This window comes from Xenopus tropicalis, chromosome 2, assembly GCF_000004195.4.
Source record: "Xenopus tropicalis strain Nigerian chromosome 2, UCB_Xtro_10.0, whole genome shotgun sequence".
Lineage (NCBI taxonomy): Eukaryota > Metazoa > Chordata > Amphibia > Anura > Pipidae > Xenopus > Xenopus tropicalis.
The window spans coordinates 170885808-170905056 of NC_030678.2; the positions used below are offsets into that span (position 1 = coordinate 170885808).

At 44.1% G+C, this 19249-nt stretch overlaps 1 protein-coding gene across 5 annotated transcripts in view; it reads right to left on the reverse strand.

The window, feature by feature from the left end:
- The window catches only part of dlg2 (discs large homolog 2), a 615655-nt gene that overhangs the window by 115673 nt on the left and 480733 nt on the right, over window positions 1-19249 (reverse strand). For all 5 annotated transcript variants that reach the window (XM_018091766.2, XM_012958043.3, XM_031897354.1 and 2 more), the window contains one exon: window positions 5717-5831. In XM_018091766.2, the coding sequence (XP_017947255.1) occupies window positions 5717-5831 (115 nt within the window). The remainder of the gene's footprint in view (window positions 1-5716; window positions 5832-19249) is intronic.

The following is a 19249-nucleotide window of genomic DNA, read 5'->3' on the forward strand; positions in this document are numbered from 1 at the left end:
CCTGCAGCCACAGCCAATTGTTTAATGAATGATTCCACCCAATCCCCTTCTCTCTCTATCCTGGGGCGGCGGTGATTAATATATTTATATTGTGTGTTTTTTTTTTATCCCTTGCTGACTGAAACGGTTTAGAAAATACATGAAATTATCATTATCCTGAAGAACTGCACTTTTGACGACTCCTGCTCTGGCTCTAATAGGCTCAGTCGAGGAACATTTTGACTAATTAAAAGGCACTTGAAGCCGCTGCCCAACAGGAATTTTGCACGTTTCAAGCCGTGTCGGAAGTCGGTAAGTAGAGGGCTCTGTTACAGCCTGTATGTACAGGATGGGTAGGGGGCAGGAGGGGTGTTGTATTTGTACTTACCCTCATGAATACAACCCTGCCAAACACACTGTATACATGGGGTACAAGTCTCTGCGCCCCAGTTCTTTGCACTTTGCCCTGCACTTTGTAAATGACCTCTTTATTCTTAAAGCTAAAGCTCAGCAAATAATATGACTAGAAATGACTAGTAAAAGCTGAAAATCCTTACAGGTCTAATTACCAATAGTAACCAGTTAGCTGGTAGCATTTACTTGTCAACTGTTTAAAAGAACACACCTTATTGGCTGACTTGGGTTATTGCCCCAGGGCAATCTTTGTGCCTTGTATTACATATGGGGGATTATGTTTTGGGCTTCTGTACCAGCCAAGGCCATTCCAGCTCTTTAGAAGGGAAGATGCCCCCAATAGCCCCTCATATTATTCTGATCCACAACACATGCTCTGGGCTGCTGTATATATACTGTATATATAGAATGTCAACGTTCATCATGTAACATTAGTAATTCATTCAGATTCACATTACCCGGCATTATAGAAACCAGTGCATTCTGCATCAGGGTTGATTAATGGGGGAAAACTATGGAGGGAACAGGGGCCTAGGTCTGCACATCCTTGGGGCCCGTCAGATTCGCCAATGCAAATCGCAATGGGAACTGTGTCCAGAGGGGGGAAGGGGCCCTGCATATAGTTATGTTATTGTTGAGTAATAATCAGCCCAGAGCACACTGAGCATGTGCAGTGCCACTGACACACAATAACAAGGCCAGCTACTAGGGACAACTTTGAAGACCTGGATCATTACTATTATAGGCCTGCTGTAGCTCTGGGCTGATACAGTAAGCTCAGTCTATTAAACACAGCCACATTGTTTTTTTTAGGGCTTAGTTCTCCTTTAATTATGTGCAAATGTATGTGTGAATAGATATATATACATTTTGTTATAGTTAATCCAGGAAAACAGATTATTTTTCCCAAGCATGTATGTATTTCCCATTTGTCTCCGAGCCATTTGAGCCTGACCCGGCTGCCATCGAACTTCAGCAAGTGATGTCTGTGTCAGGCTTCCAGTCTCGCTGATGCGCCCAGTCATTTCTCCCAACCCCATTTACCCAGTAAGGTCAATGCTCTGTATCAGAGCCGGACAGATATACAACAGGCCTATTAATCACAGAGATGACAGAACACGTCAAGCACAGACAGATCCCCAGGATCCACCATTCACTATTGCCGAGCAATTCACCCGGGGCCGCTCAATACTGGCCTTACGGGGATTCAGCCGTCAGTATAATGCCATCTCATAGTCAGGCTGTAACACTTTATTTTGTTATTTGCTGCCAAAAAGGTTCAGATTTAATATATTTATATGGTTTCTAAGTTTAGTACAAATGGTTCCTATGCCTCATTTGCCTTATTTCTATTACTTTTACTGCTAAATCAGCTACAGGCATTCCAAGCAGCAGTGCAGTAAAGCAAATGACCCACTGAGATAAAAGGATATTTGATCCAATGGCTTTTTTCCTGAGTGTATATCTAGAAGTCATGCTATAAAGCAGTGATCCCCAACCTGTGGCCCGGGGGCCAGTGCCGCAAAGAGCAAGTCACACCTCCTTTCTAGACACTATATTAGACTGCAGGGGTGGGGGGCAACCATATAAACCAATAAGGTGTAAATTATAGTGTAAACTAGATACATGGGACTTTGCCCAGTAACAGCACAATCAGAAAGTAGGGTTTAAAGCAGGGATCCCCAACCTTTTTTACCCGTGAGCAACATTCAAATGTAAAAAGAGTTGGGGAGCAACACAAGCATGAAAAAGGTACCTGGAGGTGCCATATAAGGGCTGTGATTGGCTATTTGGTAGCCCCTTTGTGGACTGGCAGCCTACAGAAGGCTCTGTTTGGCTTTACACTGGGTTTTATGCATCCAAAACTTGCCTCCAAGCCAAGTATTCAAAAAATGAGCACCTACTTTGAGGCCACTGGGAGCAACATCCAAGGGGTTGGGGGGCAACATGTTGCTCACGAGCTGGGGATCACTGGTTTAAAGCCTTAGGGGAGATTAACCCTATGGGTCCCTACAGAGGCATCAAAACCAGGTGTACTGCCAGCGAGAGCCTCCTGTAGGCTGCCAGTCCCCACAGGGGCTACCAAATAGCCAATCACAGGCCATATTTGGCATCCCCAGGTTGCCAATATGCTTTTTGAATACCTGCGTTGCTCTCCAACTTTTTTCTTTCACATTTGAATGTGGCTCAAGAGTAAAAAGGTTGGGGACCCCTGCCAAGGGAGGAAAAAGAAATGGATCAAGTCCCTGCCCATTCCAAAATGATATCACTTTACATAATACCATCCATTGTTTTCAGGGGTAATGTAAATAATTTTACATTACCCCTGATGACAACAGGGCATGAAACGCGTAGGGTTTATGAAGATGCCTTATGTTGTAATGTAGCTTTGAATAAATTATTTTTTTATTTTTTAAATGACCCCTGTGGAGATCCTTGAGTGCCTGCATGCCCAAATTGGTTGCTGCTTTAACAGTACAAGGCTCTCATGCACTAAGCAATGCTAACAAAGGGTGCAACTGGAAACAGAGAGCTCCTTACACTGGGCATGGATAAGCACCACAGCGAAATAAACAGGGCCTTAGGGGTTACAATTATGCAGCCCTTTTTGCACCAGCACTCGCCCCTCTCTGATAGCAGATTGGCCCTTAATGCGGAAATGTTGCAGTTTAGCTCAATACTAAGCAGTGGCAACAAAGGGTGCAACTGACACAGAGAGCTCCTTACACTGGGCATGGATAAGCACCACAGCAAAAAAAACGGGACCCTAGGGGTTACAATTATGCAGCCCTTTTTGCACCAGCACTCGCCCCTCTCTGATAGCAGATTGGCCCTTAATGCGGAAATGTTGCAGTTCAGCTCAATACTAAGGATTTGAACCAATCCAAATCTTCCAGAAAGTGCCAGAATCAATACAATTTGTGCCAAAAAAAATATCAGATGTTTGCTGGATAATTTTGTGCATAGTGTGCCCATCCCTATTTCTTCTTTAAAGCTTCCCTGCATTTGTCTGGACCCTGCGGGTGTATGTACAGTCCTGACCAACTTGAACTGGAGCAGGGGATACCTAAAAAAAAAAGATTCGCAAAACGGTAAAAAACTCGCGAAGCGGCAAAAATGTTGCACCTAAAAAAATTTGTTGCTGCAACTATTCTTTTGATGCCCAACTATTTATTTTGACGCCGCGACTATTCTTTTGATGCACGACTATTTATTTTGACGCTGCGACTATTCTTTTGATGCAGGACTATTTATTTTGACGCCGCGACTATTCTTTTGACGCCGCGACTATTTATTTTGACTCCCCGACTATTCTTTTGATGCTCACAATTTATTTTGGCTGCGTGACTATTCTTTTGACGCCCGCGACTTTTTTGGACGTGCGCCAAATTTATCCGTGGCAAATTTTTTAATCCGTTTCACTAAACAATTCGCCGCGGAAATTCGTAGTGAATCCATGCCTGGCAAAATATTTCGCCCATCACTAGTAGTGGCGCATCCTCCACCAAAATACCCTAGGCCTGTGTCTACAGTGGGCTAACCTCCCCGGTGATTCTACCTTTCCTGATTATTATTGTTTTTCTATCTACCTCTTCCTAGCGTTACGTTCTCATCAGCAAACAATGAAGGGCATATTTGGCAGCAGACAAACACTGCGTGTGTTCGGTTATGTTATTGGGAAGCAATAGGCGAGTGAGAGATGGAACATAACGCGGGTAATTGAATGTTCTCAGTGCTTAGACATGTCTATAATCCACAGAAATACATCTCGCCGCAATGGGCTTTCGCAGCAGTCGTCTCGTTGGCAGAGACATGTAAATGAGAATCCTCGCACTTCTCTCACTGCCACCTCCAGCCCATTCACGTGGACTCCCACAAGCGCACCCTGTGCCGGCCGGATAATCAGTACCCCGACACATGGGCTGGAAACGCAGGCAGAGATCCGTGTAATTGGGTAGAAGCGGCAGTGCAGTAATGTAATTATTATCAAAGTATCTTTATGAAGCACATTATGCAGAATGCCTTCTGTCATACACAATACAGTATTGTATTTAATGTACTTATAATTACACTATTACTTCTTGTGCTAAACATAATATAATAAACATAATAAACATGGCATTCAGGATTCAAGACCTCATTTGTATTGAAACATTTTTGACATTTTTTAGTTATAGTTGTATGTAACCACACAGATAAGCACTCACCCCAAATCCCCCCCTAACTGGCCTTCAGGCTGGGCCCCCTTAGCCCATAACAAGGTTACAGATATATAGAAACATTGGGGTAACAGTCACCCCGCTATAGTTCCAGGGGTACCCAGGGCACAAATAAGCACTTACCCCAAATCCCCCCTAACTGGCCTTCAGGCTGGGCCCCCTTAGCCCATAACAAGGTTACAGATATATAGAAACATTGGGGTAACAGTCACCCCACTATAGTTCCAGGGGTACCCAAGGCACAAATAAGCACTCACCCCAAATCCCCCCCTAACTGGCCTTCAGGCTGGGCCCCCTTAGCCCATAACAAGGTTACAGATATATAGAAACATTGGGGTAACAGTCACCCCGCTATAGTTCCAGGGGTACCCAGGGCACAAATAAGCACTCACCCCAAATCCCCCCCTAACTGGCCTTCAGGCTGGGCCCCCTTAGCCCATAACAAGGTTACAGATATATAGAAACATTGGGGTAACAGTCACCCCGCTATAGTTCCAGGGGTACCCAGGGCACAAATAAGCACTCACCCCAAATCCCCCCCTAACTGGCCTTCAGGCTGGGCCCCCTTAGCCCATAACAAGGTTACAGATATATAGAAACATTGGGGTAACAGTCACCCTGCTATAGTTCCAGGGGTACCCAGGGCACAAATAAGCACTCACCCCAAATCCCCCCCTAACTGGCCTTCAGGCTGGGCCCCCTTAGCCCATAACAAGGTTACAGATATATAGAAACATTGGGGTAACAGTCACCCTGCTATAGTTCCAGGGGTACCCAGGGCACAAATAAGCACTCACCCCAAATCCCCCCCTAACTGGCCTTCAGGTTGGGCCCCCACATCAAATGCACAAAGCCATCTTGTTCAAGGAAACAAACAAAGTCTGGGAACTGCTCTAAGCCATTTCATCTTGGACCCTGTAGCTTTTCTACAATTATATACCTTATCTATTGTGAGACTGTGCAGTATCAGTGACAGTTCCAGGCAGTGGGGCACCATTTGGGACAATTGCCCTTGTAGGGAGAACCACAGCTCAAGCTGTAAAACAAACCACACATTCAAAGAAAGCAGAGCTTGCAATTAGCCCATAATGATTGCTGCTTACCTTACATAGAGGGAACGCTTTTGGTTGGTTCTCAGGGAGCCAGACCCAGAACTCATACTGTGGTTCATCATCTGCTCACGTAGATCATGGATTTTGGCCTCAAATCGAGCGTATTCTAAATGAAATAAAGCAACATTTTACTGATGTAAAACATTTGAGCAAAAGGAGAGAAGACATAAGAGATACAGAAAAGGTCTACACCACTTTATATGGATATCCTCTATATAGTCCTATCCTGGACTGGAGTCACCAAACTGGCAACCCCACAAAAAAATCAGATCTCTAACAAGTACGGCCACTAATCCTACTGACTGATTCCGTAACCTTTGTTAATGTATTGTCAGCCTCCTGTTGGTTGAATTCATTTCACAAAGAGTAATGGCTACCCCAAGTGATTTCCAAGACCGTTAGATCTTCTAAGTTGGATTCCCCAGGGGTTTACTTTGAATAAATGCCTCAAAACATATTGAACTCTAAAGATATCCATGGCCAAAGCGTTGATCTTATCTTCAGTCTGAGTTTATCTGTTATACGAATCCCTAGGAATCAGCTTAGACAATGGAACTATCTTGGATGTCCTAAAGGTCCCCATACATAGGCCGATTCTAGCTGCCATATGGGTCCCTTAGACCAATTCGGCAGTTAATCGGCCCGTGTAGGGGCACTACCGATGGGCCTGCCCGACCAATATCTGGCCTGAAATCGGCCAGATATTGATCGGGCAGGTTAAAAAATCTAGTCGGATCAGGGACCGCATCGGCTCGTTGATGTGGTCCCCAAACCGACTTTGCCTATACCAGTCATTCTAATTTGATCATTTGGCCCCAGGGCCAAATGATGGAATTAGCCTGGATTCTCCCAATATCACCCACCCGTAGGTGGGGGATATCGGGAGAAGATCCGCTCACTTGGCGACATCGCCAAGTGAGCGGATCTGAAGGTGTATGGCCAGCTTTAGACAATGGCACTATCTTGGATGTCCTAAGAAACCATTTGGAATAGCTAGGGCCCCATCTGTAGGTGACAATGGAGTAGCGGAGAATGTAATTTTTCATTTTGTTTATCTGCCTCTTTAGGGTGCCAATCACTTCTTCCAGACATGGACCTTTATGGATGTCTTAGATCACGCTGATAACATCTCAACAAGAGAAGACCTTCTTGATGAGATGTCCAATTAATAAGCTCATTCTTAAAGTGCCAGTCTCACAGTGCCTTTCATGAATGGCAGCTGCTGTGAAGACATAAGGACGGGCATCAGAAGCTGAAGCAATCACAGTGGGCACAACAGTTGAGGCGAAGCATTGGAAGGAACTTGTGCCCAATAGGAGAAGCTGTACAATGTTGTTCCCAATAAGCTTTGGGTGTTTCCAGTCTAAACTACTAACTTCTGGGTAATTTTTGCTTTTCCATAAAACGAAAGTTCTAAAGTTCCAAATGATTCCTTTTGTTGTGAGCAGGTTGCTGCCCTTGTGGGTATGCTCTACGGCACTTGAACATCCATCAGAATATCCCACGCTCTTTATAGCGCCATTAGTATTCACCGAGACATGCAAGTCGGCTAATGCAAGCGCATCGCCAGGGCTCATTATCTGGTAATGTGTGCGAGTTTGCCTCTTGCTCTGCATACAAAGGGAGGTATTAGCAGGATGATGGAACTGAAATCGCTGGCAAACTCTGCTCTGTGGGGGTACCTGCTGGCTCAAAGCGGTGAAGCCTGATTGGTCAAGGTGATTGCATCTTCTGTGCTTAAAGGACAAGGCGACTTAAATGTAATGGATTTCCTGTGGCAATCCTACAACAGTAGGGTCACCACCTGGCTGGTATTTGACTGGTCTGGCAGGTAAATCACCAACTAGGAGCCATGTGTATTACTATTCTATTGTACAATAAGTACTTTTCTTACTCTACCAGTATGTACTAAAGTACTTGTCGATAAATTTGTAATTCCCTATAAATCCCTTCCCTTACCTTCTTTGCTTCAGTCACCCTTCATAACAGGGGTCCCCAACCTTTCTTACTCGAGAGTCAAATGTAAAAAGACTTGGGGAGCAACACAAGCACCATAAAAGTTCATGGAGGAGCCAAATAAGGGCTGTGATTGGCTATTAGGGGCCTCTATGCACCTTATCAGCTTACAGGGGCTTTATTTGGTAGGAAATCTTGTTTTTATTCAACCAAAACTTGCCCCCAAGTCAGGAATTCAAAAATAACTCCCTGGTTTGGGGGCACTGGGAGCAACACCCAAGGGGTTGGGGAGCAACATGTTACCCCCGAGCCACTGGTTGGGGATCACTGCTTTATAACCACAGGCCACCCACTGCTCCGCCTATAACTCCAACCATTTCCTGGCCCTATCACCTTTCCATGCCCAGCCCACCCTTTTCCCAACCTCTTATGTCATAGCTCCAGCCCCAAAGTGACATCATTACCTGCCACTAACTTGAAGGCCAGTATTATTGATTGATCAAAAGTTGGCTCTTCTGTTTAGTATCTCTCACGTCACTGCAGCAAAAGGTCCTCTTCTCCCTTAGTGCCACTTCCTAGTGTTCTGGGCCCCCAGTAAACATTGCCCCCCATGCCACAGCATGCATTTTTATTGGATCTATATTGAATAGCCTCATTATTTTGTCCTTGTAGCTCCCCCACCTCAACCAACATCATTTTTGCAGTGAAGAGCCATGTTGAGGCCTGGACAGTGGGGGCACAAGGAAGGGACTGGGCACCGCCATATTGAATAATGAACTTGACTGGCTGTTGTACTAAGGCAGTGATTCCCAACCAGTGGCTCGGGGTAACATGTTGCTCACCAACCCCTTGGGTGTTGCTCTCAGTGCCCCCAAACCAGGGAGTTATTTTTGAATTCCTGACTTGGGGGCAAGTTTTGGTTGAATAAAAACAAGATTTCCTACCAAATAAAGCCCCTGTAAGCTGATAGGGTGCATAGAGGCCCCTAATAGCCAATCACAGCCCTTATTTGGCTCCTCCATGAACTTTTATGGTGCTTGTGTTGCTCTCCAAGTCTTTTTACATTTGACTGTGGCTCCCGAGTAAGAAAGGTTGGGGACCCCTGTACTAAGGCATCAAAATCTTGTTGCGGTTTAACACTGCTAGTATCATGGAGGGAAACACATTATTCAGTGTGGTACAAATAAGACAATTAAATGTTTTAGCATTTGTGTGAGTCATTAGCTAATTTAATTTCACACTAGGTTACCACCTTGGCTGATCCAAAATGCACTGTTAGGAAAGCAATTAACATCGATTTGGCAAATGAAAAAGCTTCCTACTTGTAAAAATATGCTTTAAATAAATGAGGGGGATTTAAAATAAAACAGACATAGGGCTCCGCAGCTTTGATGTTTGTTGTGCTACAAAGCAGACGGGCGTAAAAGGGATCAGGAAATCCAGTAGTGCACATCGGATATATTACATATTGATCCAATGGAACATAAGGGGCCAATAGTGTTTCTCAGTAACTAGGCCATGCGTTTAAAGGGGAAGGAATGAATTCTGTAAAACAGGTTTCTGCCTTAAAAAGAATAGAGAAAGATTTCATTTCACAGGAAGGGAGAATCCTGTTATCTTCCTCTTCTTCTTCCCCTGTAGAACCAAGGGAAAAAAACTAAACACAAGATATAAAATTATACATATAATATTCTACCATGGATAGGATATCCTACCTAGGGTATTATACATAGGAGTGGCACTGTATTTATCCTACCATGTGTTCTGGGGTATTATACATGGAATTGGCACTGTATTTATCCTGCTGTGGGTTCTGGGGTATTATACATGGAATTGGCACTGTATTTATCCCGCTGTGGGTTCTGGGGTATTATACATGGAATTGGCACTGTATTTATCCTGCTGTGTGTTCTGGGGTATTATACATGGAATTGGCACTGTATTTATCCTGCTGTGGGTTCTGGGGTATTATACATGGAATTGGCACTGTATTTATCCTGCTGTGTGTTCTGGGGTATTATACATGGAATTGGCACTGTATTTATCCTGCTGTGTGTTCTGGGGTATTATACATGGAATTGGCACTGTATTTATCCCGCTGTGGGTTCTGGGGTATTATACATGGAATTGGCACTGTATTTATCCCGCTGTGGGTTCTGGGGTATTATACATGGAATTGGCACTGTATTTATCCCGCTGTGGGTTCTGGGGTATTATACATGGAATTGGCACTGTATTTATCCTGCTGTGGGTTCTGGGGTATTATACATGGAATTGGCACTGTATTTATCCTGCTGTGGGTTCTGGGGTATTATACATGGAATTGGCACTGTATTTATCCTGCTGTGTGTTCTGGGGTATTATACATGGAATTGGCACTGTATTTATCCTGCTGTGGGTTCTGGGGTATTATACATGGAACTGGCACTGTATTTATCCTGATGTATGTTCTGGGGTATTATACATGGAATTGGCACTGTATTTATCCTGCTGTGTGTTCTGGGGTATTATACTAGAATTGGCACTATATTTATCCTGCTGTGTGTTCTGGGTATTATACATGGAATTGGCACTGTATTTATCCTGCTGTGGGTTCTGGGGTATTATACATGGAATTGGCACTGTATTTATCCTGCTGTGGGTTCTGGGGTATTATACATGGAATTGGCACTGTATTTATCCTGCTGTGGGTTCTGGGGTATTATACATGGAATTGGCACTGTATTTATCCCGCTGTGGGTTCTGGGGTATTATACATGGAATTGGCACTGTATTTATCCTGCTGTGGGTTCTGGGGTATTATACATGGAACTGGTACTGTATTTATCCTGCTGTGGGTTCTGGGGTATTATACATGGAATTGGCACTGTATTTATCCTGCTGTGGGTTCTGGGTATTATACATGGAATTGGCACTGTATTTATCCCACTGTGGGTTCTGGGGTATTATACATGGAATTGGCACTGTATTTATCCTGCTGTGGGTTCTGGGGTATTATACATGGAATTGGCACTGTATTTATCCCGCTGTGGGTTCTGGGGTATTATACATGGAATTGGCACTGTATTTATCCCGCTGTGGGTTCTGGGGTATTATACATGGAACTGGCACTGTATTTATCCTGTTGTGTGTTCTGGGGTATTATACATGGAATTGGCACTGTATTTATCCCGCTGTGGGTTCTGGGGTATTATACATGGAATTGGCACTGTATTTATCCTGCTGTGTGTTCTGGGGTATTATACATGGAATTGGCACTGTATATATCCTGCTGTGGGTTCTGGGGTATTATACGTGGAATTGGCACTGTATTTATCCTGCTGTGGGTTCTGGGGTATTATACATGGAATTGGCACTGTATTTATCCTGCTGTGGGTTCTGGGGTATTATACATGGAATTGGCACTGTATTTATCCTGCTGTGGGTTCTGGGGTATTATACATGGAATTGGCACTGTATTTATCCTGCTGTGGGTTCTGGGTATTATACATGGAATTGGCACTGTATTTATCCTGCTGTGGGTTCTGGGGTATTATACATGGAATTGGCACTGTATTTATCCTGCTGTGGGTTCTGGGGTATTATACATGGAATTGGCACTGTATTTATCCTGCTGTGGGTTCTGGGGTATTATACATGGAATTGGCACTGTATTTATCCTGCTGTGGGTTCTGGGGTATTATACATGGAATTGGCACTGTATTTATCCTGCTGTGGGTTCTGGGGTATTATACATGGAATTGGCACTGTATTTATCCTGCTGTGGGTTCTGGGGTATTATACATGGAATTGGCACTGTATTTATCCTGCTGTGGGTTCTGGGGTATTATACATGGAATTGGCACTGTATTTATCCTGCTGTGTGTTCTGGGGTATTATACATGGAATTGGCACTGTATTTATCCTGCTGTGGGTTCTGGGGTATTATACATGGAATTGGCACTGTATTTATCCTGCTGTGGGTTCTGGGGTATTATACATGGAATTGGCACTGTATTTATCCTGCTGTGTGTTCTGGGGTATTATACATGGAATTGGCACTGTATTTATCCTGCTGTGTGTTCTGGGGTATTATACGTGGAATTGATGCAGGGGAGCCCTGGAGCTACTAACACCTCCGGACCAGGTGATAGCTCTGGAGCTCCCTCAGTGCCCCGAGTCAAAGGCTTGGAAAGAATAGGGAGCAGACATCGCTCACATGCCAAACCCCCAGACATTACACCAGCGAGCACCGAAAATTATGCCAGACAGACATTGAATGTATTCAGGGTAAATAACCAAGTACACATACACACAGTTGCATCCTTTTGCAATTTTATCAAGAGAACTGCCTGCTCTTCAAACACAAAAATCCCTCTCCGCCAGTGATAACAAGTACGTGAATACGTTTTTCTACATTTATTTCTTGGGCTCATACCGAACATGGGCATATGTTGCCCATTTAGCCACACATTGAATGGTGCATATTGTGCTCGTTAAGTAGATATTTTGGGTGATTTTCTTGATAACAAGAATTCAAGATCCAACGAGACTCAGTGATAATAAATCCCTGCTTGAAACCCAACATTAATGCATTCTGGCTCAGTGATCTCCTCCATCCTAATCCCTTTTATTTCTAACTCTCAGTTGAGTATTTGCGCCAGTAGGAACATATCAAAACCTGTCAGTCGCTGGAAGGGAGGAGTGCCAATTCCCAACACATGGACAATAAAGTAGCAATTAACTCAAATCACGATTATATTGCAAATCATCATCCCCTGCGAATGACTAACAGTGTACTAAATAGGCTGGATATGAGAATATCTATCATTAATCTGCAGCTCTATATTATATATTTAGCACTTACCTTGAGGAATGCAAAAGGTACAAACGGCGCCATGGACAACCTATGCACTTTATTCGCAATAAAAGTCAGGATTGTAAACGAAAGAAACCAAAGTTTACACTTGGTTAACACAAGAAAACCCATTTACTCGAAACTCAGCTTTTATTGATCCTCCCCAACGTGAGTCACGGCAGTCAGCTGGAAGGAGGAAACGGCTGCTGGGCACGGAGCCACCATACAGCACCTGTTATCCTGCTTGTTTATCAACGCCAGGCTCCTTTTTCTTAAAGTCATATTGACCAGAGATAGGTGAAACTTTTCAGCACGTTTTAACATATTAGCTTTCAGTCTGAGCTTTTAGAAGGAGCCAGCGCTACACATTAAAACTGCTTTCAGCTAACCTATTGTTTCTCCTACTCCCATGTAACTGGAGGAGTCCCAAGCCGGACTTGGATTTCTTACTATTGAGTGCTATTCTGATGCCTACTGGGAGCTGCTATCTTGCTCCCTTCCCATTGTTCTGCTGATCGGCTGCTGGGGGTGAGAGGGGGAGGGGGATATCACTCCACCACAGTAAAGTGTGACTGAAGTTTATCAGAGCACAGGTCACATGGCCGTGGCACCCTGGGAAATGAAGAATATCAAGCGTCACTGGTTGTAGAGCGCTGGACGATCACAGTACATGATATCCTGTTTATTATGGAATTTTAAGGGGTTTCACAAAATACAATACCTTAGGCCGAGCACTTTTGAGTATTAAGGTCACAAGAGCCGATTGGTGGAGAACCATGGGGCCAAGAATCGATCATATTTCAACCTCAACACGCCATAGCATTATCTTTTTTTGCCTAAAATATATTTTGACTAAAATATTCTTGGGTTGCGAATGAGCAGCCCAATCATGTTAAATTGCACAAAATGTACCTCCAGTGAATAGAATCACATTCTGATATTCATTTTCAATGAGTCGGCAAAATATCCAATCTTTTTTTTGTTTCAAAAACTTCGGTTTGGTATTCGGCCAAGATTTGGCCTTTATTTTGGGCAGAATTCGGATTAGCCCGAATCCTAAAAATCACGTGACTTTTTGTCATGTAGATGCACAAGTTGAACATTTTTCATTTTACCCTTCCCTTCGGTATTAGACAGAATCCTTTACGAAGGATTCGGGGGTTCGGATTCGGTGAATCCCTATTAAAAATGTCAATATATGCACAATTGCATTTTTCGTTGCGTCTTTTTCTCGAATCCAAAAGGGAAGAGAAAGGGAAATTGAGCATCACCCTTTTTATGGAAGATAATTGCTTTCTCTAAAAAAATGTAAATGATGAAAAACAGCAACACAAACGGTTTTTCAATAGTCCCTCTTTGTCTTTTTATGGTTCCTACTTGGGCTCCTCGGTTCCAAGCTCAGCATTCTGGAGAAGAAGAGATAAAAGGCATAAAACGCGGCTGGTTGGCTGGAAGAGAATTACAGACGGACTTGTTTGGCGGCGGCTTTGTGATCCCCGTTGCAATTGCTCATTTTACAGGTTCACGCACTGTCAAGCTCTTCTCATAATAAATGAAACATTTGGTCTTTGTATCTTCAGTCATAAAACCCAGAGTGAGAAATCCGTGCCCAGGAAGATGGATCTGTTTCCTCTCGTTTGGCTCAGGATTTAGTAAACTATAAGCAAAGTTTAAAAATAAAAACAGTGTTTGCTTCAAAGATACAGAATTCCCCAATGATTTCTCAAGGGACGGGCATTTGTAGAAGCTTCTGAGATTCCTACAGAAATAGGGCCACTGGCACAAATCCACTTGGGACAAAGCTTTTTATGTCCTCTAGAAATAAGAGAAGGGCAAATCCTCCTTTGGGATATAAAATATTCCTTTGAAAAGTCCTTACAAGTAGTATAGTTTGCCTTTGAAGACAAACAGAAAAGGAATGTGATATAATTCACTAGAATTCACTGATTATTACTCTTGGGAAGGGCTTTTGTAGCCTTTGAAAAAACAACCATTGACTTCGCAATTTTTTTGGTGAAGCCAAATGGGACAGAGTTGCCCATTACTAATCGTGACTTCTTATACACTTGGAGCCTTGAGTATGTTGGCCACACACTGCCCATGGTTGCTGGTAGCCAAAATATAATTAAAATGGGTAATTTAAGTTACATCTGCCCAATTAACTCCACAAAGCTACATGTTTGGTCCTTTATACCACAATGGGCACTTCCACGTTGACAAAAATGAGAAAGTTGGAGCAAAACACCAAGAATCATCATTTCCATCTTGTTGGCCACACCTGCAGCCAATTTCATTCATATTTTCTTTTTGTCCCTCTCTGCACTGACCAGTGGGCCTTCCCATTGGCTGATATTTTTGATTTCTGACAGATAGTTTCTTGATAATATCAAAGTGACATAGCTTTATTGATGCAAAACAAGAAGCTAATCTCCTATATAAATGACTGAACATCAGTTGAAAAGTGCATTAAGGTCTCCCTACATCAGTGGTCCCCAAACTGGTGGGGCTTGGAGAAGTGGCATAGGGACTGAAGGTAAGTTAGGGTGAGATTTCCTTTCTTAGATACACCTGAAAGCCCAGCTTTATGGTCATTTAGTTTGGGTATGTTGTTAAAACTCATGATCTAAAATTTGGAAATTTGCTTGAATGGCTGATATTCCAATGTTTTTCTATATCTGTAACCATGTTATTAACTAATATGGGCTCTGGCAAAGGATGGACCTTCAAGGGGGACTTAAGCCTGAAAAAGAATAACAACCACATTCCTGCAGGATAATTTTAGGTTTAGCTGATCATCCAAGTGCACACATGGATGGATTTGACTACATGAATGGCCTAACTGCACTCATTGGCTTTTTTAAATGAAAAGGAGTCCCAATGCTTTTTGGTTCAAGCAATGCTCCATAGAACCACAGATGGAGGTGTTGGCAGATCTGATTTTCTACATGGACTGTGATCATAAACGCATCGAATACTAGGGAGGTCTGTCAACAATGCATCAACGGGGTCCTCTATGATTGGCAATGGCTGGGCAGTAAGCACATAGTTGGTTCATAATGGCCCATCATATCACTACATATATCATAGTAACATAGTAAGGTAGGTTGAAAAAAGACATACGTCCATCACATTCAACCATTATGCCTATATATAACCTGCCTAACTGCTAGTTGATCCAGAGGAAGGCAAAAACACCCCATCTGAAGCCTCTAATTTGCCCCAGAGGGGGGAAATTCCTTCCTGACTCCAAGATGGCAATGGAACCAGTCCCTAAGAGCTATCTCCCATAACCCTGTATTCCCTCACTTGCTAAGAAGCCATCCAGCCCCTTCTTAAAGCTATATAATGTATCAGCCAGTACCACTGATTCAGGGAGGGAATCCCACAACTTCCCAGCTCTCACTGTAAAATATCACATATATCACTTTAAGAAAATCACTGCCTACATCATAATAAATAATCAATTCTTAGATGACCTCCTACTGTACAGTTGGTTCGATACAAAGACGATCCCAGGCCTCATTCCCAATGCATTCCCTTTGAATAACCCCCAATCCGCCATTATCATAAGCTGCCAAGGGAATGACTAATAGTTGTCTGGAGTATTAAGGTATTAATTAAGCAAACAGAGCAAATCAAACTGTTCAGAGCAAATGTGCAGCAGTAGGAACATGGGAATTCTGTCAAATGCTGGCAGATATCTACATTTCAGCGAAAGGAAATTCTGCTAATATAGTGGATTTTAGATCAAAGTAAAATAAATGCGTAAGAACTACATGAAGGATCAAAAGAACCGAACGTTCATTTATTGGCACGTCCATAGGCAACACTGGGTTTAACTCTCTGATTGTAACATAGGGCAAGTGCCGGTTAGTATTCGACTTAATGGATGAAAGCTGCGTCACTGTATCGTAAATAGACGTCAAAGACTTGGGTTCAATGCCGAATATAGATCTTCCTCTGAGTTCCTGGGTGCCTGAATAACTATTTAGACTTGATCTTTTGCAGTATCTAGTAGAATTAAGTTGGAAGAACTGAAGAAGCCACTTGGTTGAGTGGTGAAACGTTTCCAAGAAAAACTCAGAAAAGTCCAGTCATTTTAGACTTAATTCTACTAGATACTTATTTAGTATAAATAAATCTAAAGCAACTGGACTTGTTAAGTAATCATTGAAGACGTTTCACTACTCATCCGAGCAGCTTCTTCAGTTCAACTGACTGGTATGGGAAGTCCTCAGCATATGTACTCTTCCACTAATCCAATCACAATGGCACTTTGTAACTCTTCAGAGAGTCAGTTGAACTGAAGAAGCTGCTCGGATGAGTAGTGAAACGTCTTCAATGATTACTTAACAAGTCCAGTTGCTTTAGATTTATTTATACTAGATATACCTTGACCTGGATGAATGAAAATCTTCATAGTCTACTAGATACTGTATATCATGACCTGGATAAATGAGAATCTTTATAGACACTTGATCTTTTGGTTTCTGACTTTCGACTTCAATACTGACCATGTTGATTAAATACGACTTTGAGCTTTCTTACCCCCTTGGATAGCACAAATCAGACTATCTGTACACAGCTTTCTCCTTGGTCCGGGCTTCAAGCCTCGTAAGGGCCGTCGGGCCTTGACATCAGTTTACCATGCACTAAAATACTATGGGAGTCAATAGGGAAATGTCACCACAGCGAGAGCTATATAGATACAGTGCTTACGTGGAAGGGCCACACTGGGTGGCTTATATGGTCTTTTGGTCAAAGACTAGAGTGTCAAGCAGGTCCGGACTAGCAATCTGTGGGTTCTGGCAAATGCCAGGGGGGCTGCTGTAAGGTGCCATAGACAGTCACTATTTATTGGGCTGGGGGGGGCTGTTTGTGCCTCTGGGTACTGGGAATGCCAGGGGGGGCTGTAAGGTGCCACAGACAGTCACTATTTATTGGGCTGGGGGGGGCTGTTTGTGCCTCTGGGTACTGGGAATGCCAGGGGGCTGTAAGGTGCCACAGACAGTCACTATTTATTGGGCTGGGGGGGCTGTTTGTGCCTCTGGGTACTGGGAATGCCAGGGGGGCTGTAAGGTACCACAGACAGTCACTATTTACTGGGCTGGGGGGGCTGTTTGTGCCTCTGGGTACTGGGAATGCCAGGGGGGCTGTAAGGTGCCACAGACAGTCACTATTTATTGGGCTGGGGGGGGGGCTGTTTGTGCCTCTGGGTACTGGGGAATGCCAGCGGGGCTGTAAGGTGCCACAGACAGTCACTATTGGGCTGGGGGGGCTGTTTGTGCCTCTGGGTACTGGGAATGCCAGGGGGGCTGTAACGTACCACAGACAGCCACTATTTATTGGGCTGGGGGGGGCTGTTTGTGCCTCTGGGTACTGGGAATGCCAGCGGGGCTGTAAGGTGCCACAGACAGTCACTATTGGGCTGGGGGGGCTGTTTGTGCCTCTGGGTACTGGGAATGCCAGGGGGGCTGTAACGTACCACAGACAGTCACTATTTATTGGGCTGGGGGGGGCTGTTTGTGCCTCTGGGTACTGGGAATGCCAGGGGGGCTGTAAGGTGCCACAGACAGTCACTATTTATTGGGCTGGGGGGGGGCTGTTTGGTGCCTCTGGGTACTGGGAATGCCAGGGGGGCTGTAAGGTGCCACAGACAGTCACTATTTATTGGGCTGGGGGGGCTGTTTGGGCCTCTGGGTACTGGGAATGCCAGGGGGGCTGTAAGGTGCCACAGACAGTCACTATTTATTGGGCTGGGGGGGGGGCTGTTTGTGCCTCTGGGTACTGGGAATGCCAGCGGGGCTGTAAGGTACCACAGACAGTCACTATTTATTGGGCTGGGGGGGGGGGCTGTTTGTGCCTCTGGGTACTGGGGATGCCAGGGGGGGCTGTAAGGTGCCACAGACAGTCACTACTTATTGGGCTGGGGGGGCTGTTTGTGCCTCTGGGTACTGGGAATGCCAGGGGGGCTGTAAGGTGCCACAGACAGTCACTATTTATTGGGCTGGGGGGGCTGTTTGTGCCTCTGGGTACTGGGAATGCCAGGGGGGCTGTAAGGTGCCACAGACAGTCACTACTTATTGGGCTGGGGGGGCTGTTTGTGCCTCTGGGTACTGGGAATGCCAGGGCCTATTTTGAATCCCAGTCTGGAGTTGGCTTCAAGCCCCCAACTGCCCTGCTCTGGTTCCCCCTGGGATATCCAAATAAAGTGGGTATTGGGTACACGCATTAGTTCCCAAACTATCTATTCGTTACTGTTCATACCTGGTCCCTATCAGTATTCAGTGTCAGGGCTTTCTTTGTTTGACTGATACAGATTTTTAAACAGATTTTTTCATCATGATTTGGACATTTGTTTTTTTTTTAAAGTTGCAGAAAATGAAACGCAGAGTTTAGCATTTTAATGAGCGCATATAAATTTGCATTCACGGCGGCACCAAATGTTTAATGTCATAAAAATTAGTTTAATATATGCTATGAACCGGCGCATCTGCTGAGCGAATGTGTGAATGCGGCGGCGAGCACCTTACATCTGTTCCTGGGTAATACCGCCTGGCGCGGAGTGAAAATTACATTTCTTGTTTTTAAACAACAGTTTGGGTACAAATTCATTGAAAGGAAATGAAGAATGAGTTAATGAAATATAATATTGGGTTGCCAGATAACAGATCCCATAGCCCCGGTCATCTCCAGCATGAAACAAATAGGCTCAGTAGCAACTCGATCAT